This window comes from Psammomys obesus, unplaced genomic scaffold (assembly GCF_907164565.1).
Source record: "Psammomys obesus unplaced genomic scaffold, mPsaObe1.curated_primary_1811, whole genome shotgun sequence".
In the NCBI taxonomy this organism is placed as follows: Eukaryota; Metazoa; Chordata; class Mammalia; order Rodentia; family Muridae; genus Psammomys; species Psammomys obesus.
In genome coordinates, this window is record NW_026585895.1 from 47,195,069 (window position 1) to 47,217,135 (window position 22,067).

The following is a 22,067-nucleotide window of genomic DNA, read 5'->3' on the forward strand; positions in this document are numbered from 1 at the left end:
TTGCTCTGCCCAGCACATCTTCCGAGAGGAGAGTGAGGCCCCCTGAACCACGGTCAGTCCGCCTAGCCGTCTCCCTGTGGCGGTGGCTTTCTAGCAGCTCAGCCTTCTCTTATCTGGATGGGAGCCCCTCTCTGCCCGTTCCCCATGTGCCAAATGCTGGGTTGCTGGGCAGGGTCCCGCCCCCCTGAGGCAGCAGACCTGATGCTGCCTCTTCATTTCCATATGGGTTTAGCTTAGGGTCCCAAGATGTGCTCCCATTCTTCAAGGCTCTCAGGATGGTCTTGAGAGAATACCATGCTGGCACTAGGTGTCACTCTCAAGCTCAGAGCAGACCAAGTGGCACCTGGGTCCTGTGGCAATGCGGTGGCACTGTGGCCTTGAGAAGGACACCTTTCATGTTCAGCAGTCAAATCACATCGGCGTGTCCAGCCAACAGCGAGCCATTTCCCCTTTTGCTACTGTGCACATCTTCCACTCATCCTGCACAGCTGCCCCTAAAGTACAAGGTGCTACGTGGGCCTGGCAGAGCCCAAAGGTTGGCATTCTGAGCCCTTCATCAGATTCCACTGTTGGCCAGTTAACAAGCATTCCCACTAGGTCCCCATCGGGCCATACATTTATTTTTAGAGAGCAGATGATCGCCTGACCTACTTCAGAGCAGTTGGCTAATGTGCTTCTCCAGTGCCTGGGCTGTGTCATATGAAGGGGATGTGTATGCCGCTTGCGGAAGCTACATGGAAGCTTCATGGACCCTTTCCTCTTTCCACCTCTGCGTGATTATGGGGCTCAAACTCAAGTTGCTGCATGTGTGCAGCAGGCACCTTTTACCCGAGGAGCCATCTCGCTTCCCCCACTAGATTTTTTTTAAGATTTGTCTATTTTATGTGTATGAATGTTCTGCCTGCATGCCTTCCTGTGCAGCACACACGTACAGTACTCTGGAGGCCAGAAGAGGGTGTCGATCCTCTGGAACTGGAGTTACAGGTGGCTGTGAGCCACCATGTGGGTTCTGTAAATGGAACCCAGTGTCCTCTGCAAGAGCAGCCAATGCTCTTAACCACGGAGCCATCGCTCACACACTAGATCTTTTAAATGAAATTTAATTTGGTCAGTAAGTTCGGCCTGGAGGATGCATCTGCTTCAACGTGTCCTGTGCTGTCGAGAACCCCATGCTGTTCCTCTCTGGTCTCTGCCTGCTTGACTCCACCAGACAGGCTAAGATCTGTTCTCTCATGCAAGCGAGGAGTGTCTGACTGCCCAGGCTCCTGTTTTGAGTTCCCACCTCAGGCACTTTACCAAATGGCCCCTTGCAGTCAGGACTGGGTACAAGGGGCTTCCATCACTGCCGGCAGGAGTGAACCTGCTACCACCACCCCTCTGTCAGCTGGGAGGCTTCAGAGCTCCCTTAGGGCTCCGGGTGAGGACTTCAGTGTGGAAGCAGGCAAGGAGAAGCTTCAGTTACCCTGCACAGTGGCAGGGGCGGTGCCCTGCACGTTCCTGTAGCCGCACGTAGATAAAATACTGTTGTCTGTGTCCACGCCTCATAAGACAGGGCTTCCAATATACTGCTTCCTGCCTGTGTGACCTCCGTAGGCTCCAAACTACAGAGCCTCTGCTTCGTCATCTCAAAGTGATCAGAAGTGACGTGAGGGCCCTGGGCCCTGCAAGCATTAGAGGTCAGAGCACACAGAAGCCATGTGTGTGAACGAAAGCTTACAGCTCTCGTTGGGTGGTCAGTGGCAGGAGCTGGTGTGGCCTCTTCCTGCGTATTCATAGGACTTGCCTCCCTCCCGCTCTGACAGGCTGGTGGCTTCCCAAGGATTCTTTATACACAGCAGTGTGTCTGCTGCGGCAGGCTCTCAGGGAGTGCTAGGATGTTTGGATGTGGGCATTTGAAACTCTTTGGACTTTCTCTCTCCTTCCTGTATGAGTATAGGTCACATCATGCCGGCACCCAGCCTTGTCTTCTGGGTTGTAGGGCCGAGCTGCAGTGGGAGACGGCCCCTGCCACAGGTGTTTGTTGAGCCTGGGAGGCACACAGAGGAGGTGGGCCTGCAGAGAGAGCTGTCAGTGCAGGCAGCCCTGCTCTTTGCTCCCCACTTCCCTGCAGTCATTATGAGCACAGCCCAATCTACCCTGTGTGGCCCACCTCACAGATCAGACAGCCAGGACCAGATTCCATTCCTTCGCCCTTCATTCTTTTTTCCTCTCTGCTTCTCTTCTCCCCCATCCCTAAAAGCTAGCCTCAGCATTTGAACACCAGGGGAGCCTTCATTTTAGGAAACAGAGAGGCACAATATCCCATCCAAAACCATGATCTGCAACAAACCGCCCTCTCATTGCAGGCTGCAGCTCTGCAAAGTCTGACCCTGAGGGTCAGACCTTAGGCTCAGTAGGCAGCCCAGTCGGTTGTCTGTCCACAGATGACAGTGTGAGGGCCCTGCACTACATATTCCTCCTCAACGGCAAGACCACCACCACTTTGGCACTGGAGATCTAGACACAGACTGCAGGGGATCCCTGCATCCCCCACTCACAGGCTGCTCTTTCCATGCCCTGTCCCTCATGTCCTGTTGTAATGAAGCGCATGGGCAAGTCTTGACTCAGCCCGGAAGCCATGACAGGGAATCAGGAACTGTGAGCATGTGTGTCCCCCGCCCCTTACCCACATACACCCTGAGCCCACTCTGCCAGGTCCTGGGCAGGTTCCTGGCACTTCCCTGAAGACCTAGAGCACACTTCCCAGCTGTTAGCCAACCTTCTGCATATGCATTCAGATGCTCACCCCAAGCCCAGGCCAGGACTCGGACCAGGACTCAGGCTGACCGTCCTGAGTGCCGAGCCACTTGTCTTTCCACGGAAACTGATGAGTACCCACTACCACCCAGAAGAGGATCCGTAGCTCAGCCTACAGATAGACACTGAACACGCCCCTGCCGGCTTCTCCCCAGGGTGTCCTCGTCCCCTCGCAGCCGCACATCACTTTCTGCTGTCAGTTCCGTGGTGGCTCCCACCACTAACAGTATAGCTCAGACTCTTGGATGCGGGTAGGCAAGGGCTTTCATGCCAGCCCTGACCCTCTCGGCATGACTGCCTGCACTCAGAGGATGCACGCAGGCATCTGCGTCCCTGGGTAGGATGTCGTCACTAGGAACAGGCGGCGTCCTGGCCCACGTTGTAGCTCCCACCCACTTGACCGGGGTAGTGCCTGCCTCTAGCCAGGGACTCACTGGACCTTTCTGAACTGATGTCTTAGATTTCTGGGCAGCAAAGGTGTCCTAAGTGCCTTCCTCTCTTTTTTTCTCTTGCAGCAATGGATGGTGTGCCTTTTATGATTTCAGAGAAGTTCTCCTGTGTTCCAGAAAGTGTAAGTTTTATGCATGATCCCCTCCTCCTCTCCCACCTTAACCTGAAGTCCCTCAGCTACTCTCAGCACCCGCAACTCCCTGGGCCTGGGTTTCTCTCTCCCTCTGGATGCTGACCTCTGAAACCAAAAGGCACACTTCTGAGAGCTGGGATGAGTTCTGCTTGTCTCTGGGCTCTTCAACTGGGGCCTGCACCTCACAAGTGCTTGAGAAATGGAAGAAGAAATCAGGTAGGGTTCCAGATCCTAGAGACCCTGAGCAGATGAGTGCAGGGCCAAGCTTTTACATTTCAAGTGCAGTGAGCCTTGTTTCACAGGTGGCGGGCTGTCTAGTTCCTAAGTTCAGCTTAGCCAGGCTAGCTGTTTGTTTGATTTTATTTTATTTTTATTGAGACATATAGGGCTGGCTGGCCTAGAACTCGCTATATAGATCAGGTTGTCATCAAACTCAGAGATCTACCTGCCTCTGCTTTCCTAGTGCTGTGCCACCCACCACATGTGGCCTTAGTTCTTTACTTCCTGGTGATGGAGTTGGTGCTCGTTTCCCCAGTGTCATTACCTCATTCTGTGGGTACTGCATGCTCTGCTGTGGCACAGCGGCAAGTGCCTCTGGCTGTGGTCTCTGCCCAGGTTGAGCCTCTTGAATGACAGAGGGAGTGAACCAGCCAAGAGCAGAGACCAGTACCTAAACCATGGGAAGTCCCTGCTACAGCCAGGGCCCTGTACTGGGCTTCATACCGTCTGGTGGTCCTGGTCCTTACGACAGCCTTCACCCCCTCTCAGCTATGCAAGCCTGAGCCACACTGGGTCACTAAACTATTTCTGGCTTTTATCCTTCCTGAAGAAGATTTCTTTGAAGCTTTACTAAACACCAAGGCCCTAGTTGGGCCTAGCTAAAGACCTCTTCAGTGTTTGTCTTGGACCCAGTTTAAAACTACTCGGCTGGCGATCTTACCTGCTCTGTCGTTTCCATTTTTATGAAATATAATAGGCTTCCTCTGAACCCTTCTGGTAAGTGCTTAATCTTGAAAAATGCTCCTGATGTGACATGGGGAGCCCGAGGAACTTCTGCAGACGCCACAGGGCTACGTTGCCATGGAGACGCTGGCACCTCTCCTACATGCTCCCTGGGAGAGGCTGTTCTGCCCTGCTCACCAGCTCCAGTTGGGAAAGTTTAGTGGAATAGTTAGAGCCTAATGATGCAACAGCTGGACCTCTGCTTGCTCCCGGCCCAGGCGGGCAGGCAGCCCCATTCTCATATCACGCAGGCTGGCATCTCCAGCATAGCCAAACTGTTTTGTGGCTACTGGTAGAGCAGCCCCAGGAGCTCAGGGTCTAATTTGGTGGCCCTGTCCCAAGTTCGCCCTCACAAATGTGCTACTGCCAATTCAGCAAGCGCTCAAGGCCACAGATGCAGGCCAAGGCCCCGTGTTAAGCCTTTCCAAGTGTTTCTCTGCTAGTCCCCCTACAGCAAGACCAGAAGGGCCCACCCATGCCACTTTTAACAAGCTTTTAAATGTGGCTTTTAAAGGAAAGATGAGGGGGCATCCAGATGCCTCAGCAGGTGAAGGGGCTTGCAGCACAGGTCCAACTGCTGGAGTTCAGGCCCGGGAACCGACTTAAAAAGCCGGATACAGTCATGTGCACTTGTAATCCTAGCATCCCACAGAGATGGGAGTCATGAGCCAGCTGGCCTAGAGTGCGATGGATGGTAGAAACAAGAGAAACCCTGGCTCAGCAAGGTGGAGAGAGAACCAACTCCTGAAAGTTGCCCTCTGACCTTCATGTGTGTGTGTCCCTGCTCACATACACTCTATAAGCTAAGAAATATAGCTGAATAAAGAAATGAGATTAATCCATCCTGCACCACAAGGCAGTTTGGACCCCAGGGCCTTGGGCTCCGGAGCCACCTGCCAACCTCTGACCTCCCGCCATTCAGGACTCCTTGTGGTCCTGTGCAGGCATTAGGCCCACACCCCCGCCACAGGGCTTTGGGTCCAAACCAACAAAGTTCCTGGGTTCTGTGGGGTTTTCAGGCTCTTCTGCTGGCGGTGCTGCAGGAGGCCAGGCAGGCCTGTGCACCTGGAAGGATTCTGCGGCCTCACAGACCCGGAGGCTTAGGTGTTTGAGCACAGGCTTCTCTGTCCCACTGTCCATGGAACTGCAGAGCTCCTGTAAATGTACAACACTGTCACTTTCACCACCCTGACCTGAGGCCACTTATTTCCTTCTCCTGTCACTTCCAAAGACCCACCGGATCCTTCCCAAGATACTGCAGACCCCGGAACTCCTTGGACCTGCCACTGTTCTATAGAGGCAGCAGTCAAGGTGGCCACTGGTTTAGACTCTTCCGGCCTCATACTCCATCATGAAAGCATAAATCTCACTCACTTTCTCCTTTGGTAGCAGGAGAGAGGATAAATTAGTTGACTGCAGGCCCATCTTCCAGGAGGCCATGACCCCCTCACTCCTCCCCCCCACGGCCAAGTGCTGTGGATATGTGGCAAAGCAGTCTTGTGATACAGACTCAGCCCACCACTGTGTGCTTTCTCCTTGGACCCCGTAATGCCTGGATGTCACAATGTCCGTTTCTGTGGGAAGGGGTAGAAGTGCTAGGACAGCTTGAACACCATAATAGTCACAAAAGCAAGGGGCATTCTCCAGCCATCAGAAAGGGTAACTCGGTCTGTATTTTCAGATGCAGCCCTTTGATCTCTTGGGGATCACCATCAAGTCCCTGGCAGAAATTGAAAAGGAGGTAAGTACGCTGGGCTTGGGACATTGCTCATCTTCTAGGGTCCCTGTCCCTTAAGGCTTCAGGGCTTTGTTTTAGGAAAGATGGTTGTAAGAGCCCTTCTGAGGGAAAAACAGTGAGTCACCTTGAATGCACCCATCACTTGTGTTGACTATGACTAACTAGCACCTTGACCTCTATCTCATCATTTGCCACCAGGACCTTGAGATTTCGCCAAGCCTCTTTATGATCCAGAGTAGTGTCCTAGGTCCCCTTACCTAACCAGACCCCCATTTGAGTGGCTGATTTGATGCCATCTGGGCTTCATAAGAAAGACACCAGGTTCAGGGTCCAAAAGAAAGGTCCAGGGAGGTAGGCCTGAGACAGCGGGGATTTGCAGGAGGACAACCCCTGCTGGGCTTGTCCCTGTCATAGGCCAGCACTAGCATGCATCCTCCTCCGTGCAGAGAAGACTGCCAGTCACGTGTGCCACCACAGCTCCTCAGAGAGGAACATTTGTCTCAAAGATGGAAATGGCAGAACTATTTCAATATCCTTGGTTCCTTGGGGTTTTCTCATATGTACCCAGCCAGCAGAAGCAGGCTGCATTATTGAAAGATGGCTGGAATCAAGGAAAATTGAATCAATGCAGTACAACAAATTTCTAAACCTGTCAAAGCAAAAACAAGACGAAAAACTCCCCCTTTGTCTTTGATTCCCAGTAAATCATAAAAACCCAATTGTCACCTATAGTTTTGTTTGCTAGCTGGCTGGCAACAGGGGAAATGGCTGGTCACGATGCTAGAAATCTAGGTGTGTATAAGTTCACATCAACCCTTAAAGTGCACTCCCTCTGCTTGTGAAGAGCCTCTGCCGGGAAGCCAGCGTAGGGCGGGCCTCCGTGAGGGATGCAGCTCATGCGTACCAGGCGAGGCTTTGAGAGGGTGGCCTGCCCCACTGCAGTGGGAGAGCAAGACAGAGCAAGGGCAGGCCAGGAAGGCCATCTCCTGGGCTGTGCAGGGCTGTGCAGGGCTGTGCAGGGCTGTGCTGGGCTGTGCTGGGCAACAGGAGAAGCTGCCTCTGATGGTGTCAGCCAGTGCTGTGTGAGCAGGTGGAAACTCTGTGGCAGCAGGTATCCAGTGCTAGGGTTGGGCCCTCAAGAAAGGGCATCCTTCATGATGCCAAGCTTCCTTCCCTTCCCTCCATCTCTGCCCTCCTCAGTGGGCCTTGACAGTAGCATCTTTCTCTTAAGCACTTACTGTGGGCACAGACAGAATTTGGGACTGTCTTATTCTCACCCTGAGTGACCAGGTGAACTTCTCCCTTTTTTGTATGAGGCAAGATTAAGGCCTAGTCCTCTCCTGTGATTGAAAGTCCCTCGAAGAGGGGATCTCCGGGCTGGTGGGGATAGTAGGGACTCGGAAGGCCAGTCCCCCTGGGTTCTGGACGCATCGGATAGATAAGACTCCATTGTCAGGCTGGGCACCTGCAATCAGCACCAAATGTCTAGGTCCTCCCTCTACTCCCGAGGCTGGCACCTGGCCAAGCATCTTCTTATGATGTATTTTCTTCACCTCAGCACTCTAAGTTGGGGTGTGGCTTTCCCCAAGACACAACACTGGGTATTGAGGACAGCCCTGAAAGGAGTTTGTGGGCTTGTCCCAACTCTTCTGATTGACTTTTCTGAGCCTTTTCTGTCAGGTAGTACAGGAATGGAAATGGTGGTAGTGCTTAGCAGGGCTCTGCTGAGATGGTTGGATTTGGAGCGGGGCCTGAACCTGCAGAGCTCAGAGAGTCACCATCTCCATAGTCCGTTACTACTGTACTCTCTCTCCACGGAGCAAGGGCAGGAGGCAGTGTCCGCCCATGCTGGCCAGCAGCTAAGAGATGCCATCTGCATTGTCAGAGCCTAGTTCAGTTTCTCACTGGTAAGAAGGCAGGCCTGTATTTGCCACTTTCAGGAAGAAGAGGGAAAGTGGGGGAGCAGCAAGTGGTGGGAAGGGGGGTGTAGCACAGCAAGGGTCAAGGTGAGTGGGAGCGGCACAACATCTGTCACTGAGGGCTTGAAAGCCACCTGCATTTGCCATTTGCACTTCATGCCATGGTGTTTAGGGCATCGCTGCCCACACTTTGAAGGACACTGCCTTCCTGTGCGGCACCCTCCTGTGCAGTTTCCCGGGAGTGGCTTGATGTTGCCTCCACTATCCCTGATCTCAGTGTTGCTTCTGTGATGCTGAGACTCAAGGAAGAGCCCTGCTACCATGGCCTGTGGCTTCCAGCCAGTGTGATGGGCCTGGAGCAAGAAGGCTGCCCCTGGAACTGGTAGGGTATCCCTTAGAACAGGCGCGGTGTTCCCAGGGCTGGAATGGTACTGCCTGGATCAAGACATTTGTCTACTTTTCATTCCCTGCAGGCCTGGCTGCCTTTGGTGACAGAGCCCAAAGCCTGTTAGAAATGGGCTTTGTTCATGTCAGCTTTGTATTTTCACTTGTTAAACCATGCACCCCAAGCAAAACAAAAAGTGGGATGCTTAAGGCAGGTTCATTTATTTATTTTGTGGCAGCCTGACACATAGATGAGGGCATCAGAAGACAACTTGCATAAGTCTGTTCTTTCTTCCCAGCATGAGAGTTCCAGGGACAGAACTCAGGTTTCGTGCTTGAAGGCAAGGCTCTTTCTCCAACGAGCTGTCTCACTGGCCCAGATAGCCACCTTTGAGTTCAGAACACAGGCTAAAGACCTAAACATCTCCTAAGAACCTCCCCTGGCTCTTCCCCACAGTGGGAGCAAGGTGTCTGGGAAGATACTTCCTCTGTGGGTGGAAATGGCATCCAGCCACCCGCAAGAAACCTGGACTGTGGTTGAATGAACAGCCAGGGTCTCTGGCAGTGACTAAACTGTCCGCAGGTGGTTCCAGTGAGAACAAGAGGACTGAATGTGGCCCGATACGTATACCCCTGTCACCCCTCCTGAGGGGACACAGCTTGAAGAAACAGTGTCTATCCCCGAAGGCAACTGGTCAGTCTGTCCATCCAACATTAGGCTGAGTGTCTTAATCAATAATGTGTTGCTATGAAGAGACACCATGAGCAAGGCAACTTACAGAAGAAAGCGTTTAATTGGGGACTGGCTTACAGCGTCTGAGGGTTAGTCCATGATCATCGTGGCAAGAAGCACGGTGACAGGCTTGGCACTGGAGCAACAGCTGAGCACTACACCCAGTCTACAGTCTCATGGCAGAGTAAGACTGGGCCTGGCGTGGGCTTTTGAAACAAAGCCCAGCCCCAGTGACAAACCTCCTCCGAAAAGGTCACACCTCCTAGTTCTTCCCAAACTCTCCCACCAACTAGGGACTAAGCATTCAAACACCTGAGCCTGTGGTGGCCATTCTCATTCAGACCACCCGCTGAGCACGCTTCCTGCCTAGCCAGGGGATTTTCTAGAGCTTAGCCCAGCCCTGTCTCCCGCTCACCTTCCTGAGCATGGTCTGCCATAGAACTTCGGGCCCTGTTAGCCTAAGAAGGGTTAGGAATGAAGCAAGAACCTCAGATAAAGACCAGCACCAAAAAACACATACCAGCTGCCAGCTAAGGGCTCCTGCCCTGGTACCACCACAGCCTGGACTAACAGTAAGTAACAAGTAGCTGGAGAGACAAAGAGTCACCTGGTGGTGGATGGGCAGTGCCAAGGGAGAGTACGAAGCTCATTCTGGTAGGTAGGATCGCGCATGCCTGACTGGCAGCACAGACAGCCAATCAGCACTCAAACTAAAGCCCCACAGGCTCCCCTATGCATTGATGGAGGTGACATGATACCTTTATAGGCAGGACACGGGTGTGCAGCGCACAAGTCTGTGGTCGAGTGCCATGTGTTGGTAGAAGTGATTATGGTGTCATGGACAGGATGCAGGTCTCCAGTCTGCCTGTGTTGGATATCACAACAACCCATGTGGGGTTTTGTTTGTTTGTTTGTTTGTTTGTTTGTTTGTTTGAGACAGAGTCTCCGTATGTAACTCTAGCTGGTCTTGAACTCACACAGGGTTGTTGCGGGCCCTGGATGTTGGAGGCCAGACGTCCTCTTCCATCACCCTCCACTTTAGTCTTTTTGAGTCAGGGTCTCTCTCTGAACCCAAAGCTTGTTGGAAGCCAGCAAGAGCCAGTGATCACCTCATGTCTGCACTCCACACCCAGACCTCAGACCTGTCTGCCTCCCAACCCCAGCTGGAGCACCAGCTCCGTGGGACAGAGCTTCATAGCAGTGTCACTGTTGGGCACGTTACAACTGGCAGAGTCCTCTGCTGTCATGTTCCCAGAGCTTCCTGGCAGTGTGGCATGCACATCCCTTACAGTGCAGGAGGGCACCCAAGAAAGGTGGCATTTAAAAGTTAGAGTCAAAACACATAGCATCTAGCAGCATTGTGGCGGGGGAGGGGTCGTTGAAAAGACAGAAACCTCCCCATTCAGGCGTACCTTGAGATGTGGGTGGTGGAAAATGGACAAAGCCATGGTTAATAAAGTAACTCAGCCTGGAAGCTGGCACTCTTTCAACTCTCAGGGATTTGGCACACATTCCTATCTTCCCATCTTCACAGAGGCCCAGCAGGGTACCTGTCAATTAGGCCAAGCCAATAGAGAGAATTTTCGCTGTTCCCCCTTCCCATGGGAGGTGACCACGGAGTCACAGCGAAGTTTTCCAGCCTTATCCAGTATATCTTCCATCTTGTTTTCTTGCCTCTGTGGGAGGGTGGTATGGGGCTACTGTCCCCACAAAGCCACACTGTCCTCCCCACTCAGTCCCTCACCCCAGCCAAAGCTGCTCTGTGGAGGAGCGAGGAAGAATGCAATTCCATAGCATCTATGATGAAGCATCTTCCCTCTGAGTGAGTAGAGGGGCATATAAATATTCTCCGTCTCCGCAGCTTTTATTTCCCTTGTAAGCAGTTGCCCCATTTCTCCATCTGATGGATTCCCTTCCGCAGCTAGGGTGGGTGTGCCCCGCTCTCTCCAGCCAGCTCCTCAAGAAACCATTCCTGCGATAGCTAGCCGCCTCCGCCCTCTGCCTCCTCCATCTCCCTGTGCTGCCGTGGGTCTCCACCAGACCAACCTTACATCTCCTCCATCCCAGAGCTCACGGGCTGAGATACAGGGCCGTGAAGTGTCACACAAACCTTTCAAATCAGAAGCAATGACCCCTGTAATGAAAGGGCACGGGCAGCTGGGAAACCAGTGTCTCCAGACTCCGTGTGAACCAGCTTAGCCTGACCCCTTCGTGGGGTACATGGAGCTGTGGCTAGGGGTTCTCTGATTATTCTACCTCCCTTCCTGCTGGAACAGACAGCCTCCGTTTTCCAGGACGTGGATGCTGAAAGAGGGACTGTCTCATTAGCAGAGGGACCATCCAGTATTAATCACCCCCTTAAAATTGACAGGGGAGGCAGTTCATTTAACCACTTAATTGCTACAGGTTTTTATGGGCTGCTGTTTGCAGACATATTTAATGAAGAAGTTATAAATCTAAGAGAGCCTAAAATTTTAATTTTATCCCTAAATATTATCCTTGTTCTCGCATTTGTAGTCAGGCCTCAGGAGTGTAGTCACGTGAGCTACTCCTTAAATGAACATATTTGCTAACTGGCGTGATTTCAGTTTTTAAAACATTGGTTCCAGCAATTAGGCTTTTTTTTTTCCAGTTCCCAAATGACTAGAGGAATTCGTCTTGATTATAATTGCTCTTAGCCACGCATATCTAATTTGTGTCTTTTTAAGTGTTAATTAGTAAACAGTTTGAGCTGACATCTTTATGTGTTTGCGTGTTGAAAAATGGGGCTTATTGCTTATTTAGCTTGGGGCTGATTCCTCTAGCATTTACGTCACGACTCAGAGGTGAAATTAATGGAACCACATTTGGCAGCGTAAGGTTAAAAGAATTTTCAAATTCAACTTCTGGATGTCCACTTTGCCAAGGCCTCTTCAAATGAAGGAGGTTAGGGTGGGCTGGGGGAGCTGTGTCTGCCAGAGGAAAGCCAGGCAGGTTCTGCATCTATAATGAAATGGCAGAGTCCCAATTTTATCATAGCAAAGTGCTCGAATCCAACCCAGTTGTTCTTTCTTTTCTGCTTTTGGAACGTTTCCTGGTGCTTATGAATGTGAACTGATTTGATGAAGGGTTGAGTTGCAGCCACAGAAATATGTGGTCCCTTTGCGCCATCTACTGGTCAGGTCTTGAACTGCACCCATTACATGGTTGCCTCTACCAGGTAAGATGTTCTCACCCTGCATCAAATGGCTTTGTTTTCAGCCAGGAAGGTGAAACGTTTGGGAAAATAAATCAGCCTACCTCATGCACTAAGTGTAATTAAGTCAGGAGACTCCAGTAAACCCCTGTGTATTCTTCAAAGGCCCCAGCTGCCACCCTAATTTTTCCAGAGCTCACGTTGGCTTGAGACCATTCCAGCTCCAAACAAAGAAACCCCAAAAGGTGGTACCTTGGTGGGGCAGGGGTGTGCCAGCCAGCTGGCTGCATCGGTTTATAATATGCCTCACACTGCACTGTCAGCATACATGCAATGACTGCCAGCTGCAAAGAAAAAAGGTTTCTTTTTTAAAGAACCTAATGGGTAGGTTAAGTTGCATTTCTGAAGCCACAAAAGGTGTCTCCTGGAATGTGGGAAGAGCTTGTTTGGCCCTGCCGCACTCCGCTGACCTCAGCCACATCCCCACGATCCGATCATGCCGCTGACCAGCTTCGTTCTCTTAGAGGACCCCTCGGGGAGGTGTGATTTGAAGCAAGCCGCCAGGTGAATAGACCGTGTGCTCACGTGTGCATGTGTGTGCATGCGCGCAGAAACAGGCGAGCATCGGTGCTCTTCCTTGATCCTCTCTCCACCTCACTTGAGGCAGCTGCCCGAACTGGACCTGGAGCTCAGTGACTGAGCTAGGTGAGCTTGGCCCACGAGCTCCAGGGAACTTCACGGAGCTCCACGGGCTCAGTTCTCCCACTCTGGGGCTACACTGGCATTTGTATGGATGCTTGTGAGCTGAACTCAGCTCCTCATGCTTCATGACAGGTACTTTCCCAACACTGCTACCTCCTCATGCCCAGCATCAACTTTTTCACTATCTTGTGTTTCCCCTCCAGACCCGTGCACATGCTTAAAAGTGCAACCTTAGAAACACAGGAAGTGAAGAGCGACTATCCCTGCTACCCAGCCCAGGCACGCACACACGCTAGCAAACATGAGACCAGCTCTCCTGCAGTCACAGCTGTGTAATGCTCCCGACTCCCGCTCACTCTAAACACTTCCCCAAAGGCCCACAGATAAGTGTAGCGTCCCCTTCACCAAAGAAGCTTCTTTTGCAGCAGGTAGAGACTATCACAGAAGGCACAACTGGCCACAGTGCAGTTTGCAGCTCATTCCTTCTAATGACCACCTCCCCTGCCTTTAAAAAAAACAAAACATTTTTTTGAGAATTTTATACAAGAATAGTGTATTTATACCACTACTGTCTCCTCTCCATCTTCTCCTGTATTTCTCCCACTCCCTTTCAGTTTCATGACCTCTTCAGTTATTGTTACACATACACACACACACACACACACACACACACACACACAACCTGTTGGATCCATTTAGTATTGCTAGTACACTCTGTGCTTGGGGCTGACCACATAGGATTGTAACCTGTCCAGAGAAGACTGGGTCTCCGTCTAACGGCAGCCATTGCCTGCGCATGGCTCTTCCTCTAGTGTTGGAGCTATGTGGCATCCCCATCCACGTCAGGATGTCAACTAGTGGTGTCACTGTGCAGGCCTTGTTTGAGCAGCCATCCTGTTGACACTTCATAGGTACAAGTGCCTGCCTTATTGAAAGAGACTGTCTCATAGCTGGCATTCTGACTCACTGGTTTTTATACAATCCTCACCCCTTCTGCCCCCAACCATCTGACTCTTCCTTGAATCTTTAGGGGTAGAGGTTGTGTGTATCTGTCCACTGGGTCGGGCACCCCATGTCATGTGGTCTCTGCGGCTCAGCCAGTTGTAGCTTCTGTAATGGTCTTGTCTTCTGCAGAAAGAAGTTTCTTGGGCGAAGAGTGAGAGCCACCATATCTGTGGGCTTAGGGGGAAGTAGTTAAAATGCTGTGGGAAAGTACACTGGTTTAGGAGAGTGGCATGGTCCATGGCCTCAGCAGCCACAGGTAGCTGCCAGGGTTTACAGTGTTGGGCATGAATTTTCTTGTACTGAGCGGGCCTGAAGTCCAACTAGGAGGCTTTGGTTACCTCCAAGATACACTGACCACTATTGCCTCGGGTACATCTTTTCATGCTGTTCCTTGTTGTAGTTCATGGGCTTTATAGATGACTAGTACTTCATTGTTTTCTCCTCGACAGCCCACATAACACTTTGGTCTGCTTGAGAGCTAATCTTCAGGGAAAAGGCTTCTGGGTCAGCTCTAACTCTTCCTCTAAGTCCGTCGTCTGACATGTAGGGCCTTCAGCAACGGGGTTACCTTCCAGTTCTAGGACGTGAACAAGAACAGTGGCAGCGAGCTGTACTTTGGTCCCCTCTCACCAACAGCTTGGAGGCCTCTCATGCTTGGAGGTTTTGTTCGCCTGCAGCTTTGTGGGGTGCCTGCCCTTCTATGACTGCGCTACGACTTTCCTAGCCTGCTGACTGACAATGGGGTCATCCCCAGTGACCCTCTATCAGTGCGTGTAACTTGAGTTGCCGTGTGCGTGCGTACGTGGCTTTGCTCCTGGGTGGGGCTTTCTTTGGAAGGGGAAATATTAGTCTTCACCTTCCAAATGGAGATGTGCCCACTTCAGCCCCTACCAAAGCAGCATGAAGCTAACTTTCTCTACATTCCAGCCCAGCCCCTCATACTGTGCTGCCTAGTCTGGACCTGGCTGTCTCCATTGTCCCCACATTGGTCTGTTGGCATCATTGGCTGTCCACTTACATTTCTCTTGGAAATCTCTCCTATTGGTGCTCTTGGCTTGGTGATTTTCCTCCAGCTTTTCTAATATTCATTCCCCGCACCTCGGGGTGCATGGATGTGTGGGTGTGCAGAGTCCAGAGGCCAGCCTCATGGGCTTCCTCCACCCCTCTCCACCTAATGTTCTGAGGCCAGGTCCCTCCCTGACCCCGGAGCTGCTGTTTTCCTCTAGCCTGGCTGGCCTGTGCGCCTCAGGGACCCTTGTGTTGCAAGGGGGTTACAGGAGCATTCTGCCAAGCGCGGCTGTGTGAGTTCTGGGCTCCCAGACTCAGGTTCTCACACTCACACAGCAAACACGACCCTCGAGACCAGCGCTTCTCCACCTTCCCAGTGCTGCGTGCGACCCTTTAATATGGTTCCTCATGTTGTGCTGACCCCAACCGAAAAAGTATTTTGTCGCTACTTCATAACTGCAATTTTGCTAGTGTTATGAATTGTAAATATCTGATGTTTAGGATATCTGATATTCGACCCCTGTGAAAGGATTGTTTGATCCCCAAAGGAGTCATGACCCACAGGTTGAGAACCACTGCTCTGAGCCTCTTCCCAACCCCTTTTCATTCATTTCTACTACTTTTATTAACTCTGAAATTTTCATACAGTGTATTTTGAATGTATTAAACCTCCTCCCATTTCCACCCTCCACCTCTTCCCACCCAATTTAAGATTCCTCTGTATTTTTTTCCCCCGTTGAGTCCAGTCATGCTGCCCAGCTAGCCTTAGGTGGGAGTGGGGTCTGCCCTGGTATGTGGTCATCCTACGAGAGATCACATCATTAAAGTTGCCCCCTCTCCCAGCAGCTATCAAATGCCAGCATTTTTCAGCTAGGAGTGGGAGTTCATGTCCGCTTTAGCCCTCTGTGAGGGGATTTTTGTCTGGCTGGAACTTGCACTGGTCTTAGCGTCCGGTCACAGTGGCTTTGAGTTCATCTGTGTATCTGTCCATCTGAGAAGCGCCGTTCTCTTGATTGATATTATTGAGCACCTCTGGCTTGTTTTATTTTTTTAAAGAATTTATTTTTTAGTTTCATGGTGGGGGATGGGTACAGGTGTGTGCCTGTGAGTGTGGGGAGGGGGGAAGCCAGAGGCCGCCCAGTCCCCTGGAGCCGGAATTAAGCTGGGAGCCTCCCAGCTTCAGTGCTGGGAACAGAGGGGTCCTCTGAGAGAGCAGTGTGCACGCCCCGTTGCTGGGCCAGCTCTCCAGACCCCACTGCTGCCTCTTGTAAGTCCCTAGTCCCCTCTTCCTCAGAGGTCCCAGAGCCTTGGGGAGGCTGTGATACAAATGTCCACTGTAGTGCTCGGCTCGCAACCGTCTCTCAGTCTCTACATGTTGACTGCTCGGTGGCCATTGCTATCTACTACAAGGAGAAGCTTCCCTGATTTGGGGGGAAGGGATCGGACCCCTCCTCTCTCAGGCGAACTCCTCTCATGTTTAAGAGCCCTTTATACTTTAAAGATGGCAGCCTTAGGGCTGGGGAAACACTTTGGGTCTTGTTTCCATGTCATTCTTACAATAGAAACCACTGCATTCTCTTCTGTTATCTTATACTTTAAAATACTAAAATAGCAAACACTTACCAACTATTTAATTGGTTTGGCATGTGCTAGAAAGAAAACTCTAGAGCTGGCTTTATTTCTCAAGTTGAGGCAGTTTTCGGGTCATTTTCTTCTGTGAGTTCAAGGGTCACCTCTTCACATCCTTCCATGTGCATTGTGGGCTTTTCCCGTGCCTTCTCTTTTGCCTCTTGTTCTGTGATATGCTCTCACATGCAGTGGGTTAGGTCAGTTCCCTCTCTGCCCCCTACAGGCTGTTCCTGGGTTAGAGGCATGGCTGTTCCCTCACAGCCTTCCAAGGAGAGGAGACTGTGTAGACCGTTTTCTTTTGAGGGAGGGCTTTGAGGTCTAGTCCAGGTTGGCCTTGAGCTCATGAATCTCTCGCCCCCACCTCAGAAGAGCTGGAATTACAGACACGTGCCACCATGTTTGTTTGCATTTGTTTATTTGGGGTGCAGACATACAGAAGTCAGAGCACAACTTGCAGGGCTGTTTCTCCCATACCACCGTGTGGGTCCCAGGGATAGAACTCGGGTCATCAGGCTTGGCAGCAAGCATCTTTACCTGCGGAGCCACCTCACCGGCCTACCCTCTGTTTTTGTTGGAACTGCACTGAATGCATGCATAGTAGGATGACCAATGTTTTACTCGGCATGTCTCCCTGAGGACAGGTGTGCCCACTTACCTGGGGCTTTGTATATTGGCCGATGGGAAACCAGAGGTTCTCTTTGAAAAGTTCTCATTTGTTTTTTTTTCCTGTTGTTCTTTTGAAATAGTCTCAAGCAGCCCAGGCTGGCTTTAAACTCTATATGTCTGAGGACGACCTTCAACTTTTGATCCTTCTGTCTTTACTCCCCAGTGTTAGGTTACAGGCGTGCACTCCCATGCCTGATACATTCAGTGCTGGGGATCGAACCCGGGCCTCTGTGCGGGCTGGGCCAGCACTGCACCCCCTGAGCCATACCCTCAGCCTCCTCCTGTTTTTCTCCGGACATGCCTGGGTGTTCTGCGTCTGCATGGCTCCTGTTGGCAGGGCCCTTGCTTGTGCCATCTCATCCGTCACGTGTACAGGGAAAGCTCTTGGTGTTGGTTGAGATTGTAGAGCACACCTCTCCTGCTGAAACAACAGGGATGTCACTCTCCTTGTCACCCGACCCACAGCCCAGCAGCCGCCCTGGCCTCTCTTGTAGCGCCTGCCCCCTTCCCGGTGCACTTGTCTCCTCAGCTGGCCCCTCCATGTCCCCAGGCCTCTCGGAGGCAGTTTCCACTCTCGGTATCTCTACATTACCCTGTGTTTTCATCTTTTCTCCTGTTTAAGGCCTCGCCATGTGTTTCTCTTTCCTGCATATTCTCAGGAGGATGGTGGTGGCTTCTCAGCTGTGGCTTTCAGCCATCTGTGGACATGGCTGCTCTTCCTCTCTGCAGAGGAACATGGCGGACTGTGTTAATAGAGCCCTGGTCTGTGTTGCTGGATCCTGCTCTCCTCACTCTCTTTGGAGTTCTGTATTTTGTGTCACGTGTATCTGCATGTGTGCATGCCGTGTGTGTGTGTAGGTACAGTCACAGGCCAGAAGAGGGAAACACAGCCCTCGGAGCTGGGCGTAAGAATGGTGAGCCACCCAGTGTGGGTCCTGGGAACCAAACTCAGCTCTCTTGGAAGAGTAGGAAGTTCTCTTCATGGCCGAGTCTCTAGTGGTCCTCAGCCCTCCTATGCTGCCGCCCTTTAATACATCTCCTGATGTTGTGGTGACCCAACCTTAAAGTTATCTCATTGCTACGTCATAACTGTATTTTGGTACTGTCATGAATCGTAATGTAAACATGTTTGGAGAGAGAGGTTTGCCACGGGGTTTGAGAACCACTGCTTTGTCTTTGGGTGTTATTGGAGACGGCATCATTTAAGGGTGGCTGCCACAGAGTTTGTCTCCCTGGTGGCCTGGGGCACCCAGCATGTAAACAAAAGAGCCACAGAGACGGGCTTCGTGTCAGCATTCTCTGTCCGGATCACTGTCATCAACACTCCTCTGTATGCAAAACCAGAGTCAAGGTGAATGTTGGGGTTTGGCGGTCCTTCAAAGGAGGGGTTTCTACTCTTCAGGTTTATGGGACTTTTATCCCACATGTTAAATTAAGGCGACTCCCCAAACTGAACTAGGAGTTGTCAGCACAGACGAGGAAAAGTGAGCATTATAGCAGAGATGGCCAGGACATCCACAGACAGCCACACAGCCTTTGTTCCCTTCCTGGAACAGTGCTTCCTCAGATATTCTCCTCAGTGACCTAGAAGAGGGGGCATTACAAACATTCATTCTTTTTTCAGATGTTCAGGCGAATTCTGAAATACCATCTTAGTGAGGGGGCCGCCTGGCGGCTGTCTGGAACAGCTGTAGTTTCCCTTCAGTACCAACGGCACCTGCACACACACACAGACACACATGTGTGTGTGCATACATGCATGCACATCTCCACAGTCCTGCCCAATCCCCAGGCCTCCCCAGCCAGCAGGCTCCTCCCACAGGGACCTGCGGTGCGAGACCACAGCAAGGGGAGGCTGTGTTTTGTGGCCATAGGGCTCTCATTTTCTCAACTGTGTGAATCTCCTGCCTACCTTTCCCTCTCAAATTTGAATAGTCATGCATGGGTCAGGGATTTTTCACTTTCCAGCATGGCATGTCCCTGTTGGCAGTGGGATTGTCACCACGATGTGGCAGCCTCAATCCTCTGCCTAGCTGGCAGTTTTGACAAGACACGGACCAGAGTCCTTCCCTTCCCTTCCTTCAGACTTGCGTTTCAGTTGCTTGAGGAATGCATGTCCAGTGCCTCAGCCTGGCTGCCAGTGGAATAGTTGGAGTCCTTGTTAGAGAACAGATGTACAGTCTACGTTCACCCATCCCGGGAAGCCGTGCAGCAGGCCCACCCAAGTCCTTCCTCAGGGTTGAACCCCAGTGCCAAGATACAGCTTGGAGAACATGGAGCCCCTTGAGCAGAATCGAAGGACTGAGGTCTAAGAATTTTTTTACAAATGGAAAACAGGTTTGAGCCCAGGCTATGGCATTGTCTGGGAGGTAGGAGGTGACAGAGTGGCCTGAGGAGACCTGAGCGAACAGGCAAGAGGGCTACGGTGGCTGAACTTTCAGCTTCTCTGAGCCACGCCGTCATTTACAGAACTCATCCTCAAGAATGCTCTGAGTTCAAAACACTTACAAAACTTGAGCTAGGTCTGGTGGTGCATGCCGTTAACCCCAGCTCATCAGAGGCAGGTAGATCTCTGTGGCCTTGGAGCCAGCCAGGGTCACACAGAGAAACCGTCTAGTAACAACAACAACAACTGCCCCATGGTGCTTTAGTAAATTGACTATTTTGTTTGAGGCTGCGTTTATAGCTTTCCCGCGCTGCCTGGCGTTAGGCCATCTGTGACAGCCCAGCCCTCCCTGCACTGTTCCCCACTCTTGAACCACCTCTGTACTTGTTTGGGCTCTTTAGTTCCCTACATTCATGGCCATACCTGGAGCCCCCAGACTTGTCCACACCCTTCCAGGACCTTCTGTGATCTGGTGCAGTACAACCTGACTTTGCTCTAGCTGTCACCTGGCCCCATACCCCATCTGCAGCCCCTCGGGCCTGGGCCGGCACGGCCCTGGCTTACTGTGCCGTCTCAGAAAGTGGGACCCTTCCCCAGGTCTGCCTCTGTCTGCAGAGTGTGATGCTGGAAAGAGACCTTCCTGCCTTCCTTGTCTAGAGCCCCCTGGTGGGTATGACTGGTATTGCATCAGGAGAGGAGGACGGGGCAGGTACAGCTTGTGCTCACCGAACCCCCACCTCCCCACCCCTCCACCTCTGTAGGTAGGTAGCACCTCTGTCTCAGGGGAGCCTCCCCTTACCAACCAATAAAACAGCCTGGGGCTTTTCATGGCTGCTGCTGCTGCTGCTCCATCTCTGTCTCCCAGACACAGGCACTGCTGGATGTATTTGCACAGATCACCCAGTGACTCCCACAGCTGCCCTGTGAGTGGCAGGAGATCTAGTCACCCCTTTTCCTAGAGGCTGCAGTGACCTAGGCTCTGTGATGCTGCCACCTCCTGCTAACAGAATGCTGGTCCCTGGGTGAGTAAGGACTTGTGGAAACTGTGGCCCACTGCCTGCCCTGTCTGCCTGAGGGGCGGAGGCTGTCCATTACAAGGTCCTGGGGCCTCTGGGAAAGTCCCCTACGGAGCCCCTGACAGTGACATCTCTTTCCTAGGCTGGACCAGCAGTACAGTTGCAATGGCAGGCTATGTCCACCAGAGGGCATGCTACCCCGCACTGCTCAGCTGGACTGAGCTCTGCACACCAAATGCTTTTTAATTGAAAAAAATTTTTAATTCAAAAAGGATTTGCTGTTTGTACTCAAGTGCAGGTTTTCCTTATGCAGGAGACTAATGTCTTGAGTAAACAGATCCAGGCTCAAATCCACCTTCAAAGGTGCTCTCTGTTTGCCCAAGGGAGTGAAAGGCTTCCAGAAGCGGCCCTAGTCTCTTGGGCAAACAGTTTTGGGGACGAGGAATCCCTGGCGGAGGACATCGTCTGCGGGAAGGTTATCCGCAGCCTAAGGGGGATTATGTCGGGGGACATATGTTGAAATTTCATTTGGGGAATTAGGGAAAACAAGAGTGGGGGTGGTGACTTTTTCCAGCCAAGATAACCTAAAAAGGGAAAAACTCCAGGGAGAGGGCGGGGGACCGAGGGGTCTGCCAGTGCCCAGAGTCTCTGCATTCAGGATGTAGGTCAGGAAAGGGCAAGTGTGTGCTTGCGAGTCCCCTCTCCACTCCAAGCCAGGGTGAAGAGAAGTGGGAATTGAGATGATGAGCTGGGAGTCAGGTCCTCACCCCTCTCGGGGACCCTCTCGTCCTCCAGACACCAGAGGCATGAACCACATGACCCACACACGGAGGCCCCACCGCCTGGTCAGCCAATGCTCCCCATCTGCTGTCCAGAGAGCTGTGGCTCCCACCCTCACGCAGGTGCCCAGCCCCAGTCTCAGGCTAGGATATTCTGGGCCCGCCAGCCAGACAGCATCAAATGAAGACGGTCCCCTGCCCCATGGGTTTCCTCCCACCCTAGGAGCCAGGTACACAGCGGCCTTCTGCCCTGGGAGCTGGGCACAGCAGAGCATACTTCTGAAATGGTGGAAAGACAGCTCAAGCTGTGTGTCTAGCCCTGACTCTGCTGGTATCACATGGGCCTTTTCCTTCCCTCATCTGAGAGCACCTCGGCCCTGGTTTCCAAAGTGGGGTACCCCACCCTCCCTGTCCCTAGTCCCTCCTTCCTGGTACACCCTTCCCCACTCCACCACCATATTCTAGCCTCTGGTCCTTCCCAATCCTGCCCTCCCCACATCGCTCCCAGGTAGCTGTGATAACTGACCCCATCATTCGGTCACCTAG

At 52.0% G+C, this 22,067-nt stretch overlaps 1 protein-coding gene across 2 annotated transcripts in view; it reads left to right on the plus strand.

The window, feature by feature from the left end:
* Mvb12b (multivesicular body subunit 12B) overlaps positions 1 to 22,067 on the plus strand; it is a 155,996-nt gene that overhangs the window by 128,348 nt on the left and 5,581 nt on the right. For both annotated transcript variants that reach the window (XM_055600533.1, XM_055600534.1), the window contains exons 8-9: positions 3,312 to 3,367; positions 6,063 to 6,122. In XM_055600533.1, the coding sequence (XP_055456508.1) occupies positions 3,312 to 3,367; positions 6,063 to 6,122 (116 nt within the window). The remainder of the gene's footprint in view (positions 1 to 3,311; positions 3,368 to 6,062; positions 6,123 to 22,067) is intronic.